The sequence below is a fragment of the Monodon monoceros genome, unplaced genomic scaffold (genome assembly GCF_005190385.1).
Source record: "Monodon monoceros isolate NGI ecotype Baffin Bay Population unplaced genomic scaffold, NGI_Narwhal_1 Super_Scaffold_9, whole genome shotgun sequence".
Classification (NCBI taxonomy): Eukaryota; Metazoa; Chordata; class Mammalia; order Artiodactyla; family Monodontidae; genus Monodon; species Monodon monoceros.
The window spans coordinates 17,562,184-17,579,157 of record NW_021703786.1 but is presented as its reverse complement, the minus strand read 5'-3'; the positions used below and the strand labels follow the sequence as shown (position 1 = coordinate 17,579,157).

At 60.1% G+C, this 16,974-nt stretch overlaps 2 protein-coding genes across 3 annotated transcripts; both read left to right on the top strand.

The window, feature by feature from the left end:
* Window positions 1-1,977: 1,977 nt before the first annotated feature.
* LOC114889277 (keratin, type I cytoskeletal 17-like) lies at window positions 1,978-7,014 on the top strand. 2 transcript variants are annotated; one of them, XM_029212394.1, is made up of 9 exons: window positions 1,978-2,149; window positions 2,234-2,454; window positions 3,513-3,595; window positions 3,972-4,128; window positions 4,746-4,907; window positions 5,536-5,661; window positions 5,764-5,984; window positions 6,075-6,100; window positions 6,920-7,014. In XM_029212394.1, the coding sequence occupies exons 1-9, from the start codon at window positions 1,978-1,980 to the stop codon at window positions 7,012-7,014; spliced, it is 1,263 nt and encodes a 420-aa protein (XP_029068227.1). The 2 variants fall into 2 exon arrangements, with proteins under 2 accessions (XP_029068227.1, XP_029068226.1); XM_029212393.1 differs by having other exon boundaries at window positions 1,978-2,454.
* Window positions 7,015-13,927: 6,913 nt separating this feature from the next.
* LOC114889278 (keratin, type I cytoskeletal 16-like) lies at window positions 13,928-16,528 on the top strand. Its single transcript, XM_029212395.1, is given in 8 exon segments — window positions 13,928-13,964; window positions 13,967-14,095; window positions 14,098-14,417; window positions 14,894-14,976; window positions 15,119-15,275; window positions 15,383-15,544; window positions 15,859-15,984; window positions 16,304-16,528. Coding segments are annotated over 8 exon segments (1,239 nt in total).
* Window positions 16,529-16,974: the final 446 nt, after the last annotated feature.

The following is a 16,974-nucleotide window of genomic DNA, read 5'->3' as shown; positions in this document are numbered from 1 at the left end:
GGGGACCTCCTGAGTTTGCCCCAGTGACTGCAATTAAAGCTTTGCTTGAAGTTCAATGCCTCCTGTGGTTTGGTCTGGTCATTGGCTTGGGCAGTGTGGGCTGAGGGATGGGGGGACAAGGAGAGTCTGCTGAGGGTTTGGGGCTGCTTGTCCCCTGCCAACCTGTTCTGCCCACCCCATCCGGGCCTGGGGCTCAAAGGAGGGAGACGGGAGGCTTGAGGGCTGAGGGATGGGACAGCCCATCAGGTTGGGAAAGTTCCTGAGAATCAGCGCCTGGGTCCCCATTGCCTGTGGCTGGTCCCTGGGAGGGCCCCCATAGACTTTCCGGGGAGCCACACCTGTTATAGACAGCTCCCTGTCTCAGCCTGGGGCGGTACGAGGTCAAGATCGGAGGGAGAGGGGCTGGGCAGGGGGCTTTCTGGAGAGGTGGTCCAGGGTGCTGAAGCGTGCAAGGGATGGCAGTGGCACGGCCAGTCCAGGAAACCAGACCGGCTCTGTTGGGCTTGTGGGTGTGTGGGGTGGGGTGGCCCCTCTGCATGTGAGCATGGGTCGGGGGGCGTCCTCCTTGCTTTGGTGGCTTAGCAGCTGCTGGGCTCTTGGGGAATCTCTCTCGGCTACTGGCAGAGGCTGTCTGGGCCTGTCTGGGAAGTGGAAGCCATTGGCAGTCTGAGACATGAGCACATTCCGCCCACTGGGCCTGCTGGGACCCTGGAACTGAGGGTGGTGGGCAGGGCAGGGTGGGGCTGTGGGGCGGGCACCTGGCCCATCCTGAGGGGCCAGGTCAGGGGATTGGGTGGGGCCCCTGGGGGAGACTGCAGGGGAGGGGAGGGGAGGGGAGGGGGGGAGTAGGGGAGGGGACTGGCCAGGGCCGGGGTCTCAGGAAGACCCTCTTCTTGGGCAGTGTCCTTTAGTTTTCCAGCTGGCTGGGACCCAAAGGTGTATGCCCCCTGCCTGAGGCTTCTTGGGGAATAGGAGGGGTGAGGAAGGTGGAAGGGGCGTGCCCCTCACCCTTCTTCCTCTTGCCTTTACCACGATGCCCCCTCTCAGCCTGCCACTTCCCCAGCCTGCAGCTAAGCTCCCCTTTGCCCACTCCAGCCCAGGACTTCCCACTTGTGAGAGAGAGAGATGGGGAAAGGTCAGAAAAGGACGCTGGGTCTCCAGGGGGTTCCAGGGATGGGGACAGGGTCAGAAAACTGGACAGAGGGAACCACGGCCCCTGCAGTGCTTCCTTGGTGTCAGGGCTCTGCAGAAGGGGGCCAGTGTGTCACAGGCCCCTGGGGAGGCATATAGGTGCTGTGTCAGGGTGCGATGAAGGAAGAAGCCCTGCCAGCCCGTTCTGAGTTAGGTGGGGCGGTGGGACACTTTGCCTCTACAAGCCCCAGTTTCCTTATCTGTAAATGGGGTGGTAATCTGAGACCTGACCGAGCTACTGTGTGGTGAGGCTGGTAGGTTTGGGTCTAGTTTCCAAGGCAGGATGGGGTACCGGTCCTCGCTCTCTCCCCTGCACCTCGCCCAGGGCCAGGATCGTGTGTGGCGTGGTGTGTGGTGTGGTGTGTGGTCGGGGGCAGCTGCCTGGGAGGGCTCAGTGACGGTCACGTCCTGCTTATTCCTCTTGTCCGTATTAGGTCATGGGAAAGCGTAGCTGAAGGGCCTGCCTGAATTACAGGTGACAGGCCTGAGACCAGGGACACACACATACACACAAGCAGACACCCAGCATGGGGGTTCGGAGAAATGATGCAAAGGCCCGACGGTGGGAGGGAAGGGGACCCACAGCCACCTGGGAGCTGGCGGGCAGCCAGCGGTGATGAAAGCCCAGGGGAATGGGAACAGAGGAGCGAACTTGTTGTAATCGTTACGCCCATTTGTTGGGGCCTATAAAGGAGGCGGGCGAGCCCCAGCAGCAACACACGCCTTGGGCCTCTCTCCTCTCGAGCCCTCTCTCTCCGTGTCTGCCTGCCACCTGCTGCCGCCACCATGACCACCAGCAACCGGCAGTTCTCCTCCTCCAACTCCATCAGGGGCTCCTCTGGCCTGGGGGGCAGCTCGTCCCTCACCTCCTGCCAGCTGTCTGGCAGCCTGGGCAATGCCCTTGGGGGCGGCAGCTACTCTGGCGGCTACTGCTTCGGCTCTGGAGGCGGCTACGGCAGCGGTGGCTATGGCAGCGGCGGCTACGGCGGCGGCAGCTACGGTGGCGGTGGCTACGGCAGCGGCAGCGTTGGCACTGGTGGCGGTGGCTTTGGAGGTGGTGATGGGCTGCTGGGGGGCAGCGAGAAGGCCACCATGCAGAACCTCAACGACCGCCTGGCCTCCTACCTGGAGAAGGTGCGCGCCCTGGAGGAGGCCAACACTGACCTGGAGGTGAAGATCCGCGACTGGTACCAGAAGCAGACCCCAGGGCCGACTTCCGACTACAGCTCCTACTTCAAGACCATCGAGGACCTGAGGAACAAGGTAGGAGCTACGGCGGGAGGGGACCTGGCGGGGCACAGCTTTTACTCCCCTACCTCCTGCCCTTGACCAAGGCCTGGAGTCCAGCCTGGGGGCTGCCACAGGGTCTTGGGGAACTAAGGACAGCTTGGATCCAGCTTGGCTTCTGGGAGCCCATTTGGGGCCACCTTGTGGCCTATGGTCTCTTTTTGGGGGCAGCGGCCTGGGCTAGGGACAAGCAGGCCTTGTGGAGCTCCTTTGAGCCTCAGTTTCCCATCATGGAGCTTTTTGCCACCTTGTGTGATTGTAGGATAAGATGAATGGATACCTGTGGAGGGCTGGGTCCCTGGGGTCGCTGGATACTCAGGCACCTCTTTCCTTGGAACAAGAGGGGGATTTAGGGCTATGGTGGGGTCAGGGGTCTGGGTGAGCTCCTGCTGGCACCTGCTAGGAGGAGGAGGTGAGAGAGAGGGGGCGGGACCTCAGGAGGCCACTTGTGTGCCTTATTTGGGGACTTTTCTGGCTTCCCCATCTCTCCTGCTGCGCCCTCAAGACTGGGGCTCAGCAAACCTGGGGTGGGGCCGGGGCTGCCTGCTGGAGCCCGGGGTCAGGACTTAGCAGGGGTCAGGACTTCTGATTTGGAACTGCTCTTTGGTGAGGATTCCTTTAGTCTTCCTTTTTGGGGGAGCCTCTCAGGGACACTATATCCCCAGCTGTAAAATGAGGTTTCCCATATCTGTCCTCTTTCCAGGACTTGGGAACAGCTTCTGCCCCGGGGCATCCTCCCATTCTTTTCTTGCTCTCCTGCATTTCCAGCCTGGCACTCCCGGATGGCTGTCCACTCTGGTTTAAGGCAGAGCCTGGCATGGGGGAGGGGGGCAAGGTTTCAGCCATCAGACTCAGGCTGGCCCCGCCTCTCTTACCAACTGTAATGCAGTGAAGGGGAATGGCTGGGTGGGAAGGGAGCCTTCCTGGAGGAGGCAGCCGCATCCTGGCCCCCAGACAGAGAGACCCGCCTCAGAACCCTGGTCTGTGCTGAGCTACTCCCACCCAGTGACCTGATTACTCTCCCATCTTCCCAGATCCTCATGGCCACCACAGACAATGCCAACGTCCTGCTGCAGATCGACAACACCCGTCTGGCTGCTGATGACTTCCGTACCAAGTGAGCTCTGGCCAGAGGGTGCTGGGGAGGAACTGGGGCGCCCCTCCGTACCCCAGGACTCCTCAGCTGCTGGTGGCGGGTCCAGGAGCTGCGGGTGGGGTGTCCCTGCGAAGAGTTCTGCACCTCTTAGTCCAGGATGCAGCAACACAGCAGATGCTGTAGTCAGGCGATGGAAGAGCGAGAAGGGAGGCGGGAGGAAGAGGGCAGGGAAGCCAGGAAGCAGGGCGGGGGTGGGGCCTTGCCCCGCGTGGTCCCAGGCTCCCAGGGCTGCGATGGGCTTCTGCTCCACCCCCTCATCGTTCGGAGGCAGGGTGCTGGCCAGAACCTGCACCTGCCAGTCCAAGCATCTTGACGAAGTCTCTGGTTCCCTTCGCAGGTTCGAGACGGAGCAGGCCCTGCGCGTGAGCGTGGAGACCGACATCAATGGCTTGCGCAGGGTGCTGGACGAGCTGACCCTGGCCAGAGCCGACCTGGAGATGCAGATCGAGAACCTCAAGGAGGACCTGGTCTACCTCCGGAAGAACCACGAGGAGGTGAGGCAGCTGGGGCAGTAGGTCAAAGAGGATGCTGAGTGGGTGGCAGGGCTCTGGGGCTGTGCCAGGTTGAGACTGTGGGAAGAGCACAGGTGTCCAGGCTGGTCGCCTTACAGCGCTGCTCTGTCTGCAGAGCCCTGATCCCCGTGCAGGGCAGCCTCCTCCACGTACTACCTTGCTTCCCTGCATCTGGGGAGCCTCCCAGGGGCCCGCAGAGGCCTCTTCTGCCCCTCCTGCCTTCCCTCAGCAGGACAGGAGATAATCGAGGAGGTTGCCCCCTTGTCCCAGCTCAAACCCTCGAATCTCGCCCCTAGGTAGAAGTTTGGAAATTAGACGGGATGTTTTGGGGGCTCAGGCTTAAGAATTAGATTTTATCTTCAGAGAGCCCTCAGTCTCATGGGGGAAACATAGAATCTGTCCTCAGGGAACCCCTAGCCTGATGGTGGAGGCAAAGCCCGCATAGAGCAGGTGAATAAAAATCATTCAGAGGGTCAGAGAGTATAGGGCAGGCAGAACAAAGGAGGTGTCCTTGGGAGGGGTCTGGAGAACTTGCGTGGGAAGGGTTGGGAGTGAGAGATCAGGATGCATGCCCACACCCACCATCCCCTCCTCCACAGGAGATGAAAGTCCTGCAAGGCCAGGTGGGTGGTGAGATCAGCGTGGAGATGGACGCCGCCCCCAGCGTGGACCTGAGCCGCGTCCTGAATGAGATGCGTGAACAGTACGAGAAGATGGCGGAGAAGAACCGCAAGGATGCCGAAGACTGGTTCTTCAGCAAGGTGGGGGCTGCCGCAGGCCAGAGGCCTTCCCCAGGGGCTGGGGTGCAAGGCTTGAGTCCCCACAGTAAGCCCAGCGCCTGGCATCTTGGGTTCCTTATCCCCGGTGAGCCACACGGACACCGGGGGTCAGGGTCGCCTGTTGCATCCACAGGCCTGGAGCTTGGCTGAAGCTGGGATCTGGTGGTGGGTAGGGAGCCCCCCTCAGGAATAAAGCCAGAGGGTCAAGACCCCAGGAGCTTGCATCTGTCCCTCAAGAAGTCAGGAACTAGCACCAGGGGCCTGGCTACTGTCCTGACTGGTTCTCAAGTTTCCTATTCTTGTGCTTTACATTTGCAGGAATTAAAGATAAAACTTAACATCCTTTCAAAGGCTTCTGGTTTTTGGGAAGTGGGAAGCTGGTGAGAAGGCACTGCTCCCACATTCAGGTTTGGGAGGAGGCCTGAGAGGCCCAGGGGAGGTCAGGAAGGTGGCCATGGTGAGGGGGTATTCGGGGGAGTGGGGGAGAGCCCAGGTGCCTGGTCTGGGCACAGAGTGGGACCTGGGCTGAGCATATGGAGGCCACGGGGGTCACCTGACTTGGAGAAGGGAAGCTGGGCTCATGCTGCCCCGTCCTGTGTCCTGTTTGCAGACAGAGGAACTGAAACGCGAGGTGGCCAGCAACAGCGAGATGGTGCAGAGCAGCAAGAGCGAGATCTCAGAGCTCCGGCGCACCATGCAGAACCTGGAGATCGAGCTGCAGTCCCATCTCAGCATGGTAGGGGCGCTGCCAGGCCTGGGGGGTGTGGGGGAGGTGCCCAGGTCCCTGGAGGGGTCACTGAGAACCCTTCTGACCCCTGCCCCTCCCGCTCTCCTGCAGAAAGCATCTCTGGAGAACAGCCTGGCGGAGACAGAGAACCGCTACTGCCTGCAGCTGTCCCAGATCCAGGGACTGGTCTGCAGCGTGGAGGAGCAACTGGCCCAGCTGCGCTGCGAGATGGGACAGCAGAGCCAGGAGTACAAGATCCTGCTGGACGTGAAGACGCGGCTGGAGCAGGAGATCGCCACCTACCGCCGCCTGCTGGAGGGCGAGGATGCCCAGTGAGAGGGGACCCGGGGCCAGGGCTGGGGGCCTGGGGCAGAGGTGAGGCTGAGACCCACATCTAATCTTCTCTCTCTTTTTTTTTGCAGGCTGACTCAGCACAAGTCCAGAGAACGTAAGCATCTTGGTAGCTGAGGGTGGGGCTGCACGGGGCAGGCGACCCACCTGTACGTTGCTGGGGGAGGGTGTCCAGGAGCTCCAGGAAATGATGGCTGATCCTTGACAGGGGTGGGGGAAGGGACCCGGTAGGGCTCAGGGTCCTAATCAAGTGAGCGGGACACTATCTGATCCAATGGGGGAGAGGCAGGGAAATGGCCCTTACCTTGGAGATCCTAGTCTGAGGTGGGAGACATGGTCCCAGCTCTGGAGACTCATCTGATGGGGAGGTAGGGACATGGTCTCACGATGTTTGCTCTTGGGACCCTACAGATGAGCAAAAGCAGTCTTGTTCTGGAATCTCTTGTCTGATAGCAGAAAGGGACTTGGTCCTTGTCCTCCAGATCCCAGTCTGATGGGGAAGAAAAAATCCCAGCCCTGGGGCATCTAGTCTAAGGGTGTGGACCTGGGTCTTGTCTTGGAGATCCGCTTCTGAAGGGAGGATAATCCATGCCCTTGAGACTGCAGAGAAATGGAGACAGACCCCAGTTCATGTAGCATCCAGTCTGTGAGTCTTCCTCTTGCAGAAGGACATGTGGGTCAGAATCAAACCGTCTCTGTGGGAGGCAGGATTCACCCAGGGGCACCAGCAAGGAACAGGGTGAGAGGGAGGGAGTGGCAAGGTCAGGGGGACACCTGTGCGGATGTGATGTTGAGGGGCCAGCAGAGGCGTGGACACCAAGTGGCCATGGGGGAGAAAGCCGGCTCCACTCAGGGGGCTGGGGGCTGGGCCAGGGCCTCTTGGGCCCCGCCCACCCTGAGTGTCTGTCTCCTGCAGCTGTGACCACGCGCCAGGTGCGCACCATCGTGGAAGAAGTCCAGGATGGCAGGGTCATCTCCTCCCGCGAGCAGGTCCACCAGGCCAACCAGTGAGGACTCTGCTCCCCCTGCCAGCCCCTCTGGGGCCTCCCATTGGCTCCGCAGCCCCCGCAGCCCCAGCACCCAGCTTCAGTCCCTTTCCCATCCCCCCTCCCTGACCAATAAATCTCGTTGACTGATACATGGAATGCTCTCTGGTTGTGGCCACTGACGTGGCCCTAGCGCGGAAGGGAGGAACCGGTGGGGGGGCGAATGGAGGCAGGGGGAGGAGTCCGTGGACACCCACTGTTGTTGACTTGGAGGTCAGGGGACATCTTAGAGCAGGGTGAAGACTAGGTCTGGGCAGAACTCGAGGGGTGGGGGTTGCTTTTTATCTCCCAAGGGCTGGTGATCCCTGGGAGGGTGGTCCAGGCAGTGCCAGACCCAGGTTGAGGTCAGCGTGTCAGGGGCGGGTGTCTTAGGTGTCCTCTTCTTGGCCTGTAATTGGGTCCATGACCTTGGGCAGTGCCTTCCCTTCACTGAGCCTCATTTTCTCATCCATAAATGGACAAGAAGGTCTCAGGAACCAGAGACGCAGGGCTAAAGCATCCGCTCGGTTGCCCCGCACAGTCCTGGGGGCTGTGTCCTCCTCTAAGAGGGGACAAGGTGGGGAGGGGGCAGGGAGGCAGGCCAGGGCAGAAATCAGGATCCTCCTGAAGGGGGGGATGGAGGATGGAAGGCGGGGAGGCAGGCTGGGTGATTAGGGCCCAGGCTCCTGTGTGAGTCTCAGGAAACCCCTAGGAGGGGTTTGTGGGTCCGGATGCTCCCATGGCCTCAACCCCAGGAATGTGAGCTGAGACCTGTGCTTCCAGAGAAGGCAGGTGTGGGAGAGAGGGTGGGGCCTCTCCCAGGGATATGTCTTCAAATGGTGAGCTCAGGATGGGGCGTTCAGGGGAGGTCGTGCCAGGGGGCAGCACTGCCCTCCCTGGCAGTTCGTCCCCTCTTGGTTCCAGCAGCTTGGAGGTCAGGGAGGTGGGAAGCTGCCTCCTGGGAAAGGGGGAGCGGCCGTCCTGCCCCAGCCGCTCCAACACCCTCCAGCCTGGCCCCTGTCACTCCATGGCCAGGCGCTAAGCCAGCAGGAGAGGAGCCCCGGAAGTCTTTCTTTGAGTAAATCTGGAAACCACTGGGCCAGGCGGGTCTGATTTCCTGGTTTTCTTCAAGAAGTGGGGGTGGGTGGAAGGTGTTAACGGGAGGAGGGATGCCCTCACCTGGGTTCACTGACAGGCCCCCTCCAAACACGTGCTCTCTCCTGGTGCCTGGAGGCTGAGGGCGCGGCTGGGGCAGGGAGGGGACAGAAGCAGCCAGAGCCCCCAGAGGCCCAGCGTGGTGGAGGCTTGGGACCAGCGGAGGCCCGGGAGAAGCAGGTGGGGCAGTGGCATGAGCACTGTCTATGACGTGGGCAGCGGGGTGTGAGGACTTTGGGCAGGTCACAGGCCCTCTCTGGATCTCAGAAGCCACAGTAAAGGAGGGGTGAGATGAGCCGCAGCTAACGGCGCTTCCGGCCCCGATCCCAGGGACAGGGAAGACAGTGAATTCCTTTCCATGGCAGGGACGACAGGCTGCAGTCCAGGGCCCGTGTCTGCAGAGGCAAATGCCGGAATCAAAGCAGGCTGGGAGCGTGGGCTCCGCTCCTGCAGGGGCTGGCATCTCTCAGCTGCCTGGGAAGCAATCAGGGTGGGGATGGAGGGCAGGAGGGAGGGAGGCACCGTACCCACCAGGCCCCCACCGTACATCCAGCCACAACCGGGAGAACCAGCCCTGGGCTGAGGATGGTCCATCTGGGGGTGATCTCATTTACCTGAACAACAGTCCCAGGAAGAGGGGAGGGTCCGGGAAGAGGTGCCCCATTATGTGGATGGGGACCCTGAGGCTCTGAGGAGCAGTGACTCAGCCCCTGTATGGAGCCTGGCATGTCAGGGGTGGAGTAGGGCGTGGGATGGGAGGCAGCTACGCTGGGAAAGCGGCCAGAGCCCCACCCCCTGCCCAACCCCAGGCTCTTAGGCAGGGCCCTCTCTCCCCGCAGACTCTGGGGGTGCATTTTTACTGATGGGGTGAGTGAGGAGGGGTCAGAGTGTGGGGCTGGGAGAGGCAGCCCTGGACTTCACCCTTCTGCAGGGGGAGAAGCCCCTGCCCACAAAGCGAGTGGGTGGGTGGTCAGGAGGCCACAATGGGGGAGCAGCCAGGTGTCCTGGGAGCTGCACCAGGAGAGCAGTGGCTGCGGTGCCGGGGCTGGAGGTCCACAGGGCAGAGTGCTGGGCCCAGAGAGGGAAAGCCCCGCCCTTTCCAGGAGTGCTCAGCCCAGGCCTGGGCAGGTGGGGGCCGCAGGGAGGAGTGCCTGGGGGTGGAGGCCTGTGGTCCCCTTGGGGATGGTATGGCTTTGTCCAGACACACCACGCTGACCCAGGCTGCTGGGCCATGTGCCTGCGGCTGGACTGGGGGACCCAGCTGTGGGACTCTCCAAGGGACGCACATTCATCCACACCCACCCACCTGCTGTACCAGATGTTTCAGTGAGCCGGTCTGTACCTCCCCTGGGTGCCGCCTCACCCACACTCGTACGATGGACACACACACCTGATGCCCAGGCTCGGGCCGGCCACGGGTAGTCAGCCCCTGTGACTCTTCCTCCGCCTCGCCCACACTCTGGAAGGGTGACCTGACGGTGCTTTCTGCAGAGAAATGACATGGCAGTAACACTGTCCACGGCACTGCGTCGCTCTGTGCCTGGGTCTGCACTGGGCCCGGGGGAAGCAAGAGACCCAGGCCCTGGTTCGGAGGGACCCTGAGGGACCCCAGTCTAGGAGTGGTAAGCCGGGCACAATAGCAATGCCTGACAATCCTCCCTCAGCCCTTATGTAGTGTGCTCTCCTGTACCACCCAGGCTTTGGGGGGCTGGGGGGAACAGAGGGACCAGGGCCAGGACAGTTCAGCCCCCAGGTAGAGTCCAGACTGTCACCCAGCTTAACCCAGCCACAGGCTCCCCTGAAGGCCCCTGGTTGTGCAGACCATTGTGAGGGGCTGCGAGAGGCCCTGCCTTGGAAGGGGGAGATCCAACACTGTGGCGGAGGACCGCCTAAGGTGGGTAAGGCACTCACAGACTCACCTAGATCCTGGGACCAGGCACGGGGCCAGAGCCTGCCTGGGGGCCATTTGTTCACTCCCAGAGAGCCTGTCCCCTCCCTGCAGGCCCCCTACCCCCCATTATGGCCTGAACACTCAGTGTTGGGGACGTCTCTACCTCCTCCAGACATTCTGCCCTGAGGGCCTCTCTGTCTCGTTCTTTGCATCTGAGTGTCCACACAGTGTGTGGCACATAGTAGGTGCTTTATAAATAACTGAAGATAAATGCAGTGACAGCCACCAGTCTGTGACAGCTGCTTTATTTATTTCACCCCTCTGTGCCTGTGAAGTGGTGCTGCCATTCCCATTTCCCAGAGAAGGAAACTGAGGCTCAGAGGGGAGGAACGACTTGCCTAGTATCTGGCCCCTGCTGGCCCGACTCCAGCCTGCTCTGTCCTGGCTCATCTGGCTCCTTTCTTTCTTCATCCTGCCCTGAAGCCTGTAAATGTGGCTGCCATCAGTGGCTGGGGACTTTGCAGCGACTTCCACTCTCCCCTCAGGCTCCCTGGAGTCTCCTTTCCCTCCCTTCCCTCCCACAGCTGCCTCTTGGTCCCCAGCCTGGCTGGACACCAGAATCCCCTGGGAGCTTGTAAAACCTCCCCACCATCAGGCTTGTTCTGGGCAATGCTGACGAAGTGGGTCAGAGCAGGGCCCGGGAATCTGTATGGGGATTCTCGCGTTCAGTCAGATTTGGGAATCACTGCAAGTTGAGGCGTGGCATTGGCCAATAATATTTCCTGGCCAATTCAGGTATGTGACGATGATACCTGGGATGGAGTTGGGCCAAGGAGAGAGGAAGGAGGCCTGGGTGGAGGAAGGAACCCACTGCCTGGAGGGGGTGGTGGGAGTCTGTGCTCTGTGCTGACCAGGCCTGGTGATTCTGGCTCTTGGCAACCTTGGGGCAGGTGTGCCTCACCGGCACGGAGGAAATGCCAGCTGCATCCTGCGGGCCGAGCATCCCAGGTTTCCTGCTGCACTGTACTGTCTTTCCGGCCTTAGTTTTCTCCCCAGGGTCAAATGATAAGTTCCAAGGTCAGAGACCACGTCAGCATCTCTCTCCTCCCTGCCACACCCCAAATGCTGGACACATGGTGGGTGCTTGGTCTGTGGTGTTGATTGAGTGATCTGATGGGTTGGTTGGCAACTTCCGGCAGCTTCTCAGTCCATGCAGATCCCCGACCTCTAGGGCTGGGCCTGTGTGTAATCCCACCCCCAACTCCTCCAGGAATGGGGGCAGGGGCGACGATCTGGTGAGAAGGGAGGTGGAGGGTTGGGGGGTGGTGCAGAGAAGAAGGAGCTCCCAGAGACTACCGGGAGGGTCAGTATGGACTTCGGTCAGGGTGCTGGACCTGGGTCTAGTCTCTGCTCCTCTGCTGCTGCTGCTTCTTTTTTTTTTTTAAATTTTTTTTGGCTGCACCATGCAACACGTGAAATCTTAATTCCCCAACCAGGGATTGAACATGCACCCCCTGCATTGGAAGCACGGAGTCTTAACCACTGGACCTCCAGGGAAGTCCATCTTCTCCTCTGCTTCTGTCCTGTTTAACATGGAACAAGTCTTTTGTGCTCTCTGGTTGGGGCTTGCTGGTCTTTGCTGAGCTTGAAGGCCATTTCCAGTTCCGAAGGTGATGAATCTGTGATTGGACCTGAACTCCAGGCCCATCCTGAAGCCGCCTGGGATGGTGGGGGTTTTGTCTAAGATTCCAGGGCCCCTTTTGCCTATTTTTGGGGTTAGGGGAGGGAATAGCAAGTTCTCTCTCCCAGGCCTGGCCCTGAAGCCATAGGCTGGGTACCAGCTCTGCTCATCCCTCTGGGCCCTGTGCCTCCAGATGAGGGACGTGATGTGGCAGAAACAAAGCCCTGGTTATGCTGAGACAGGATTTCCTGCCCCAAGGTTCAAGGTGGTATTGTCCAGCAGGACTCAGGCTGAGGCAAGCCCTCTTCCGCCTCCTCTCATCTCCACAGAGGCACTGCAGAGCAAGGACAGTGGCCAGCTCTGTCGGTCACCCCCCAGGGCACCCCAAGGAGGCCTCTTTGTTGGGGTCCAGACCCCCCAGTCCTGCCTTCAGCCCTCAGGCCAATATCATGCCCACCACAGGCAGAGCTCATTCCAGGCGCCTCGGGCAGCCTCATGATACTTGCCAGGCATCGCGGGAGAGTTGGAGACAGCCCACCTCTGGGGTCAAGTCCCGGCTCTGCAGCTTAAACGCAGTGCCTTCGGGCAAATCACCCTCTCTCTGGTTCTCCCTCTCTCCTCCTCACCTCACAGGGTTGATTCAAGACAGTGATGTATGTTGGAGGGGCAAAAAGAGAGTGGTTCAGGATGGTGGAAAGGACTTGGGCCGGGCGAGCAGACAGACAGGGGTTCAAGCCCCAGCTCCTCACTGACTGGGGTCTTGGTAAGCCCACTTACCCTTCCAGCCTCCTCATCCGTGAACTGGTGGCAGGAATAAGGCCCCTCACAGAACTGTGTGGCATGTGTAAATACCTGAGCGTGGCAGGTGACCAGAGAGCCACCTTCCCCCGTCTCCTCGACTGAACGAATAAAGTTGCCAAATCCAGCCTGCAAGCAAGCTGTGGACTCTCCAGAGAAAACTGTTGGGATCTAAGCCCTGGATACAGTGTGGGGTCTTGGAGTCTTGTGGCGGGGTTCGGGGTCACAGGTAGTACCAGCAGCAGGATGGGGATTCCCTCCCACCACAATTTACGGTGGGTGCCTGTGATTAGGTGAAGCAATGCGCTGGGCGGGGGAGCTGCTCAAAGGGTGGGAGTGTGGGAGAGAAGAGGAGAGGGCAGGCATGTGGGAGGGAGGTGCCAGAGCATAGAGGTGGGCGAGGAGAGGTGGGTGAGGGGTAGCTGGGCTGGAAAGGAAGGAAGGGGAGGCTGGGGGTCAGGGCTGGCCATTGGGAAGGGGCCAGCAGGGTCCGTCATGAATGTTCCTTTGTGGCTGGTGGTGTGCCCTCCCCTTTTACAGATGAGAAAACTGAGGTCCAGAGGCTCATAGACTAAAGGACTACCTATGCCATGCAGCTTGTACGGGACAGAGCAGGGATTCAAGCTGCTATCTGCTCGTTTCATGGTACACACCACTTCTGGAGGTCCTGGGGGCTCAAAGGCAGCCTCTGAAACTGGGATAGGACTCATAGAATTTTTAGAACTGGAAAGGACTCTGAGATTGCCCAGTTCAGGCTTGTCACTTTACTGAGGGCAAACAGAGGCCCAGAGAAGGTAGGTGGCGGGTGGGGGGCACAGGTCACACAGGGAGCAGAGCAGAGCAGGACCATGAACCCAGCTCTCCTGTCCACAGCCAGCCATGTAGGGTCCCCACAGCTGCATCCCGAGACAGCCCCTGGACAGCATCGCTGAGGCCATTCATCCAAGGCTGTCACCGTCGGGCAGGGAGTCCTTCCATGGGCTGACTCACTGCCCAGGGATGCAGTCACCACAAATTCACCTGTGTCAGGGCACTGCTGGCCCCTCAGGCTCCAGGAACTAACTCCAGATAGATTCCCGTTGCCTAGCATGAGTCACCACCAACTTGAGTTGGTATGCTTTCTCTCAGCTCCACATCCCCAAAAACTGGGTGGGAACTCAGAGAGGCACACAGTGAAGTGAGTTGACCCCGGGCTGAATAATCTGGAGTGGGGAGTTGGATGGAATCTGGAGTGATGAAATCCGGAGCGGTGCCCGGAGTCAGCAGCTGGGAGGGGCCCTCCTTCCTCACGTGCATATAAACGTTCCTGGGGTTTGAGGACGCCTCAGGATCCTCCCAGCCTCCCCGAGCACCTTTCTCTTCTCTCTTCTCACCATGACCACCTGCAGGCACCAGTTCACCTCCTCCAGCTCCATCAGGGCTCCTGTGGTATCGGCAGTGGCTCCAGCTGCGGATCTTCCGTCCTGGCGGGAGGCTCCTGCCGGGCCCCCAGCGCCTACGGGGGCCTGTCCTCCTCCCGCTACTCCTCCAGGGGTGTCTGCGGGCTGGGGGCGGCTATGGAGGCAACTACAGCAGCAGCAGCAGCTTTGGTGGGGCCATGGGTAGCATCTTCGTTGGAGGATATGGTGGTGGTCTTGGCATCTGCCTCAGTGGTGGCAATGGTGGCCTCCTCTCTGGCAACGAGAAGCTCACCATGCAGAACCTCAATGACCGCCTAGCCTCCTACCTGGAGAAGGTGCGCGCCCTGGAGGAGGCCGACACGGAGCTGGAGGTGAAGATCTGCGACTGGTACCAGAATCAGAGGCCCAGGCCCGCCTGCGACTACAGCCCCTACTTCAAGACCATAGAGGATCTGCGGAACAAGGTGGTATGGCCAGGTGCGCGACTCTGGTGGTGGAGTGTTGATAGAGGTCATGGTTGCAGTGGACCCTAGAAAAACGCTTGCTAGCATCTTCATTTTACAAACAGGGAGACTGAGGCCCGCTTTTGAGGAGTGGCCATGGACTACTCAGAATTGGCGGCAGAGGGTCCCTTTTTAGCATCAGGGTATCTGAACTGGACCTGGTACCCTGAATCTCTTACTCCCTGCAAGCATTCTTTGGATCAGCTTCTCTCCGAAGTAAGATGGGGCCCAGGATGGGGTGGCGGATACGTGGATGCATCCCCTGCTCATGCTAAGCTGGGTGGAGAAGGCACCCTAGGCTGTCTGGGGGAGAGTAAAGGCTGACCTGCCCGCCAGATAACCCCAAGTATGGTGAGGCTTCTTTCCCCCCTCTTTGCTATTCACCCCTGAGCAGCAGGGCCTTGGCTAAGCAGACGTGTCCTTCACCCCCTCTACAGATATTCGAGGCCACAATAGAGAATACACAGCCCCTTCTGCAGATTGACAACGCCAGGCTAGCAGCCGATGACTTTAAGACCAAGTGAGCGGCACTGTGGTGGGCTGAGGACAGAGAGTAGAGGGCAGTGGGTGAGCAGTGGGGTTGTCCAGACAGGAGGACCAGCAGGTCTTGAGCCTCAGAAGCTTCATGATGGACCCTGAGGCCCTGACCTTTGTCTTGCCATGTATGAGCATGAGCTGGCCCTGTGCCAGGGCATGGAGGCTAACATCAATGGCCTGCGCAGGGTACTGGACGAGCTGACCCTGGTAAGGACTGACCTGGAGATGCAGATCAAGGGCCTGAAGGAGGAGCTGGCCTACCTGAAGAAGAACCACCAGGAGGTAAGGCTGCTGCTGGCAGTGGGAGGCTGATCCAGTGGGGTTGCAGATGCACCTGGGGCCAGGGAAGGGGGCAGCTGAGCTGACCACCTCCCCCCATCTCTTCCTAGGAGATGTTTACCCTGCGGAGTCAGACCAGCGGGGACGTCAGTGTGGAGGCGGATGCTGCCCCCAGTGTGGACCTGAACCACATCCTGAATGAGATGTGCGACCAGTATGAATAGATAGCAGACAAGAACCGCAGAGGTGCCGAGGCCTGGTTCCTGAGCAAGGTGATATGGGTCCTCAGTCCTGCTGCAGGACTTCCCAGCCTGGGTGCCTCTGGAGTGCCCCACACCTTCTGTTCTTTCCTATCTCAGAAAGAGGAGCTGAGGGGCTTCCCTGGTGGCGCAGTGGTTGAGAGTCCGCCTGCCGATGCGGGGGACACGGGTTCGTGCCCCGGTCTGGGAAGATCCCACGTGCCGCGGAGCGGCTGGGCCCGTGAGCCATGGCTGCTGGGCCTGCGCGTCTGGAGCCTGTGCTCCGCAGCGGGAGAGGCCACAGCGGTGAGAGGCCTGCGTACCGCAAAAAAAAAAAAAAAAAAAAGAAAGAGGAGCTGAACACAGAAGTGTCCTCTAACAGCGAGCGGATGCAGAACAGCCACAATGAATTGAATGAGCTCCGAAGGGTGCTCCAGGGCCTGGAAGTCAAACTGCAGTCCCAGCTCTGCAGGGTAAGAAGGATCAGGCCCAGCTGCAGCCTCCAAGTCGCCAGTAATGGCACCACCCCCTGTAATGGAGCATCGCCGCAGTACGGTTCCATCTCTCTTTTCCCAGGAGTGGGTTGGAGGGATCACTGTACCCATTATATAGATGGAGAAATGAAGGCCCAGAACAAATGGTGGAATAAATTTTCTCCATGTTGTCTAGCCCATAAGTAGCCCAGCTGGGGTCAAAAATCCAGGCACCTCTCAGGAAACATGCCCAGAGACCTGGGGGGACAGCAGTGACCCCCCTCCGTTGACTCTCTCTTTTGCTCTCTCCCATTCACAGAAAGCATCCCTGGAGAAGAGCCTGGGGGAGACCAAAAACCGCTACTGCCTGCAGCTGTCCCAGATCCAGGGGCTCATCTGCAGCGTGGAGGAGCAGCTGGCCCCCCTGCGCTGCGAGATGGAACAGCAGAAGCACGAGTACCAGATCCTTCTGGACGTGAAGACGCGGCTGGAGCAGGAGATCGCCACCTACCGCCCCCTGCTGGAGGGTGAGGACACCCAGTGAGTGGGGACCCCCCCTGTCCTGCCCCACAGACCCTTCAGCCCCACCCCTGCTCTCCCAACACACCTAACCGCTCTACCTTTTCTCCCCTACAGCCTCTCCTCCCAGCACCCATCCGGCCAGAACTATGTTTCCTGCGAAGGTAAGCCTCCTGAGGGTCCTGGAGCCGCCTTTGCCCACCGGCTGGCCTCACCACCTGAAGGCCTGAGTCCAGCCCCTGCTCGCCCCAGCTGTCTCCCCTCCCTCTCTGCTGGTGGTGGGTTAATAAAGCTGACTTTCTGGTTGATGCAACAATCCTGTGTGGTCTCCGTTCCTGAGCTGATGGGAGGGGAATTGGAGGTGCCTCCCAGGAATCTTCTGGGACCTCACAGCCTGAGGGATGCTGGAAAAAGCCAGGCTCAGAAGAGCTTGTAGGGTCTTCCCTGAAGACCTGCATGCTCTCGGGGGAG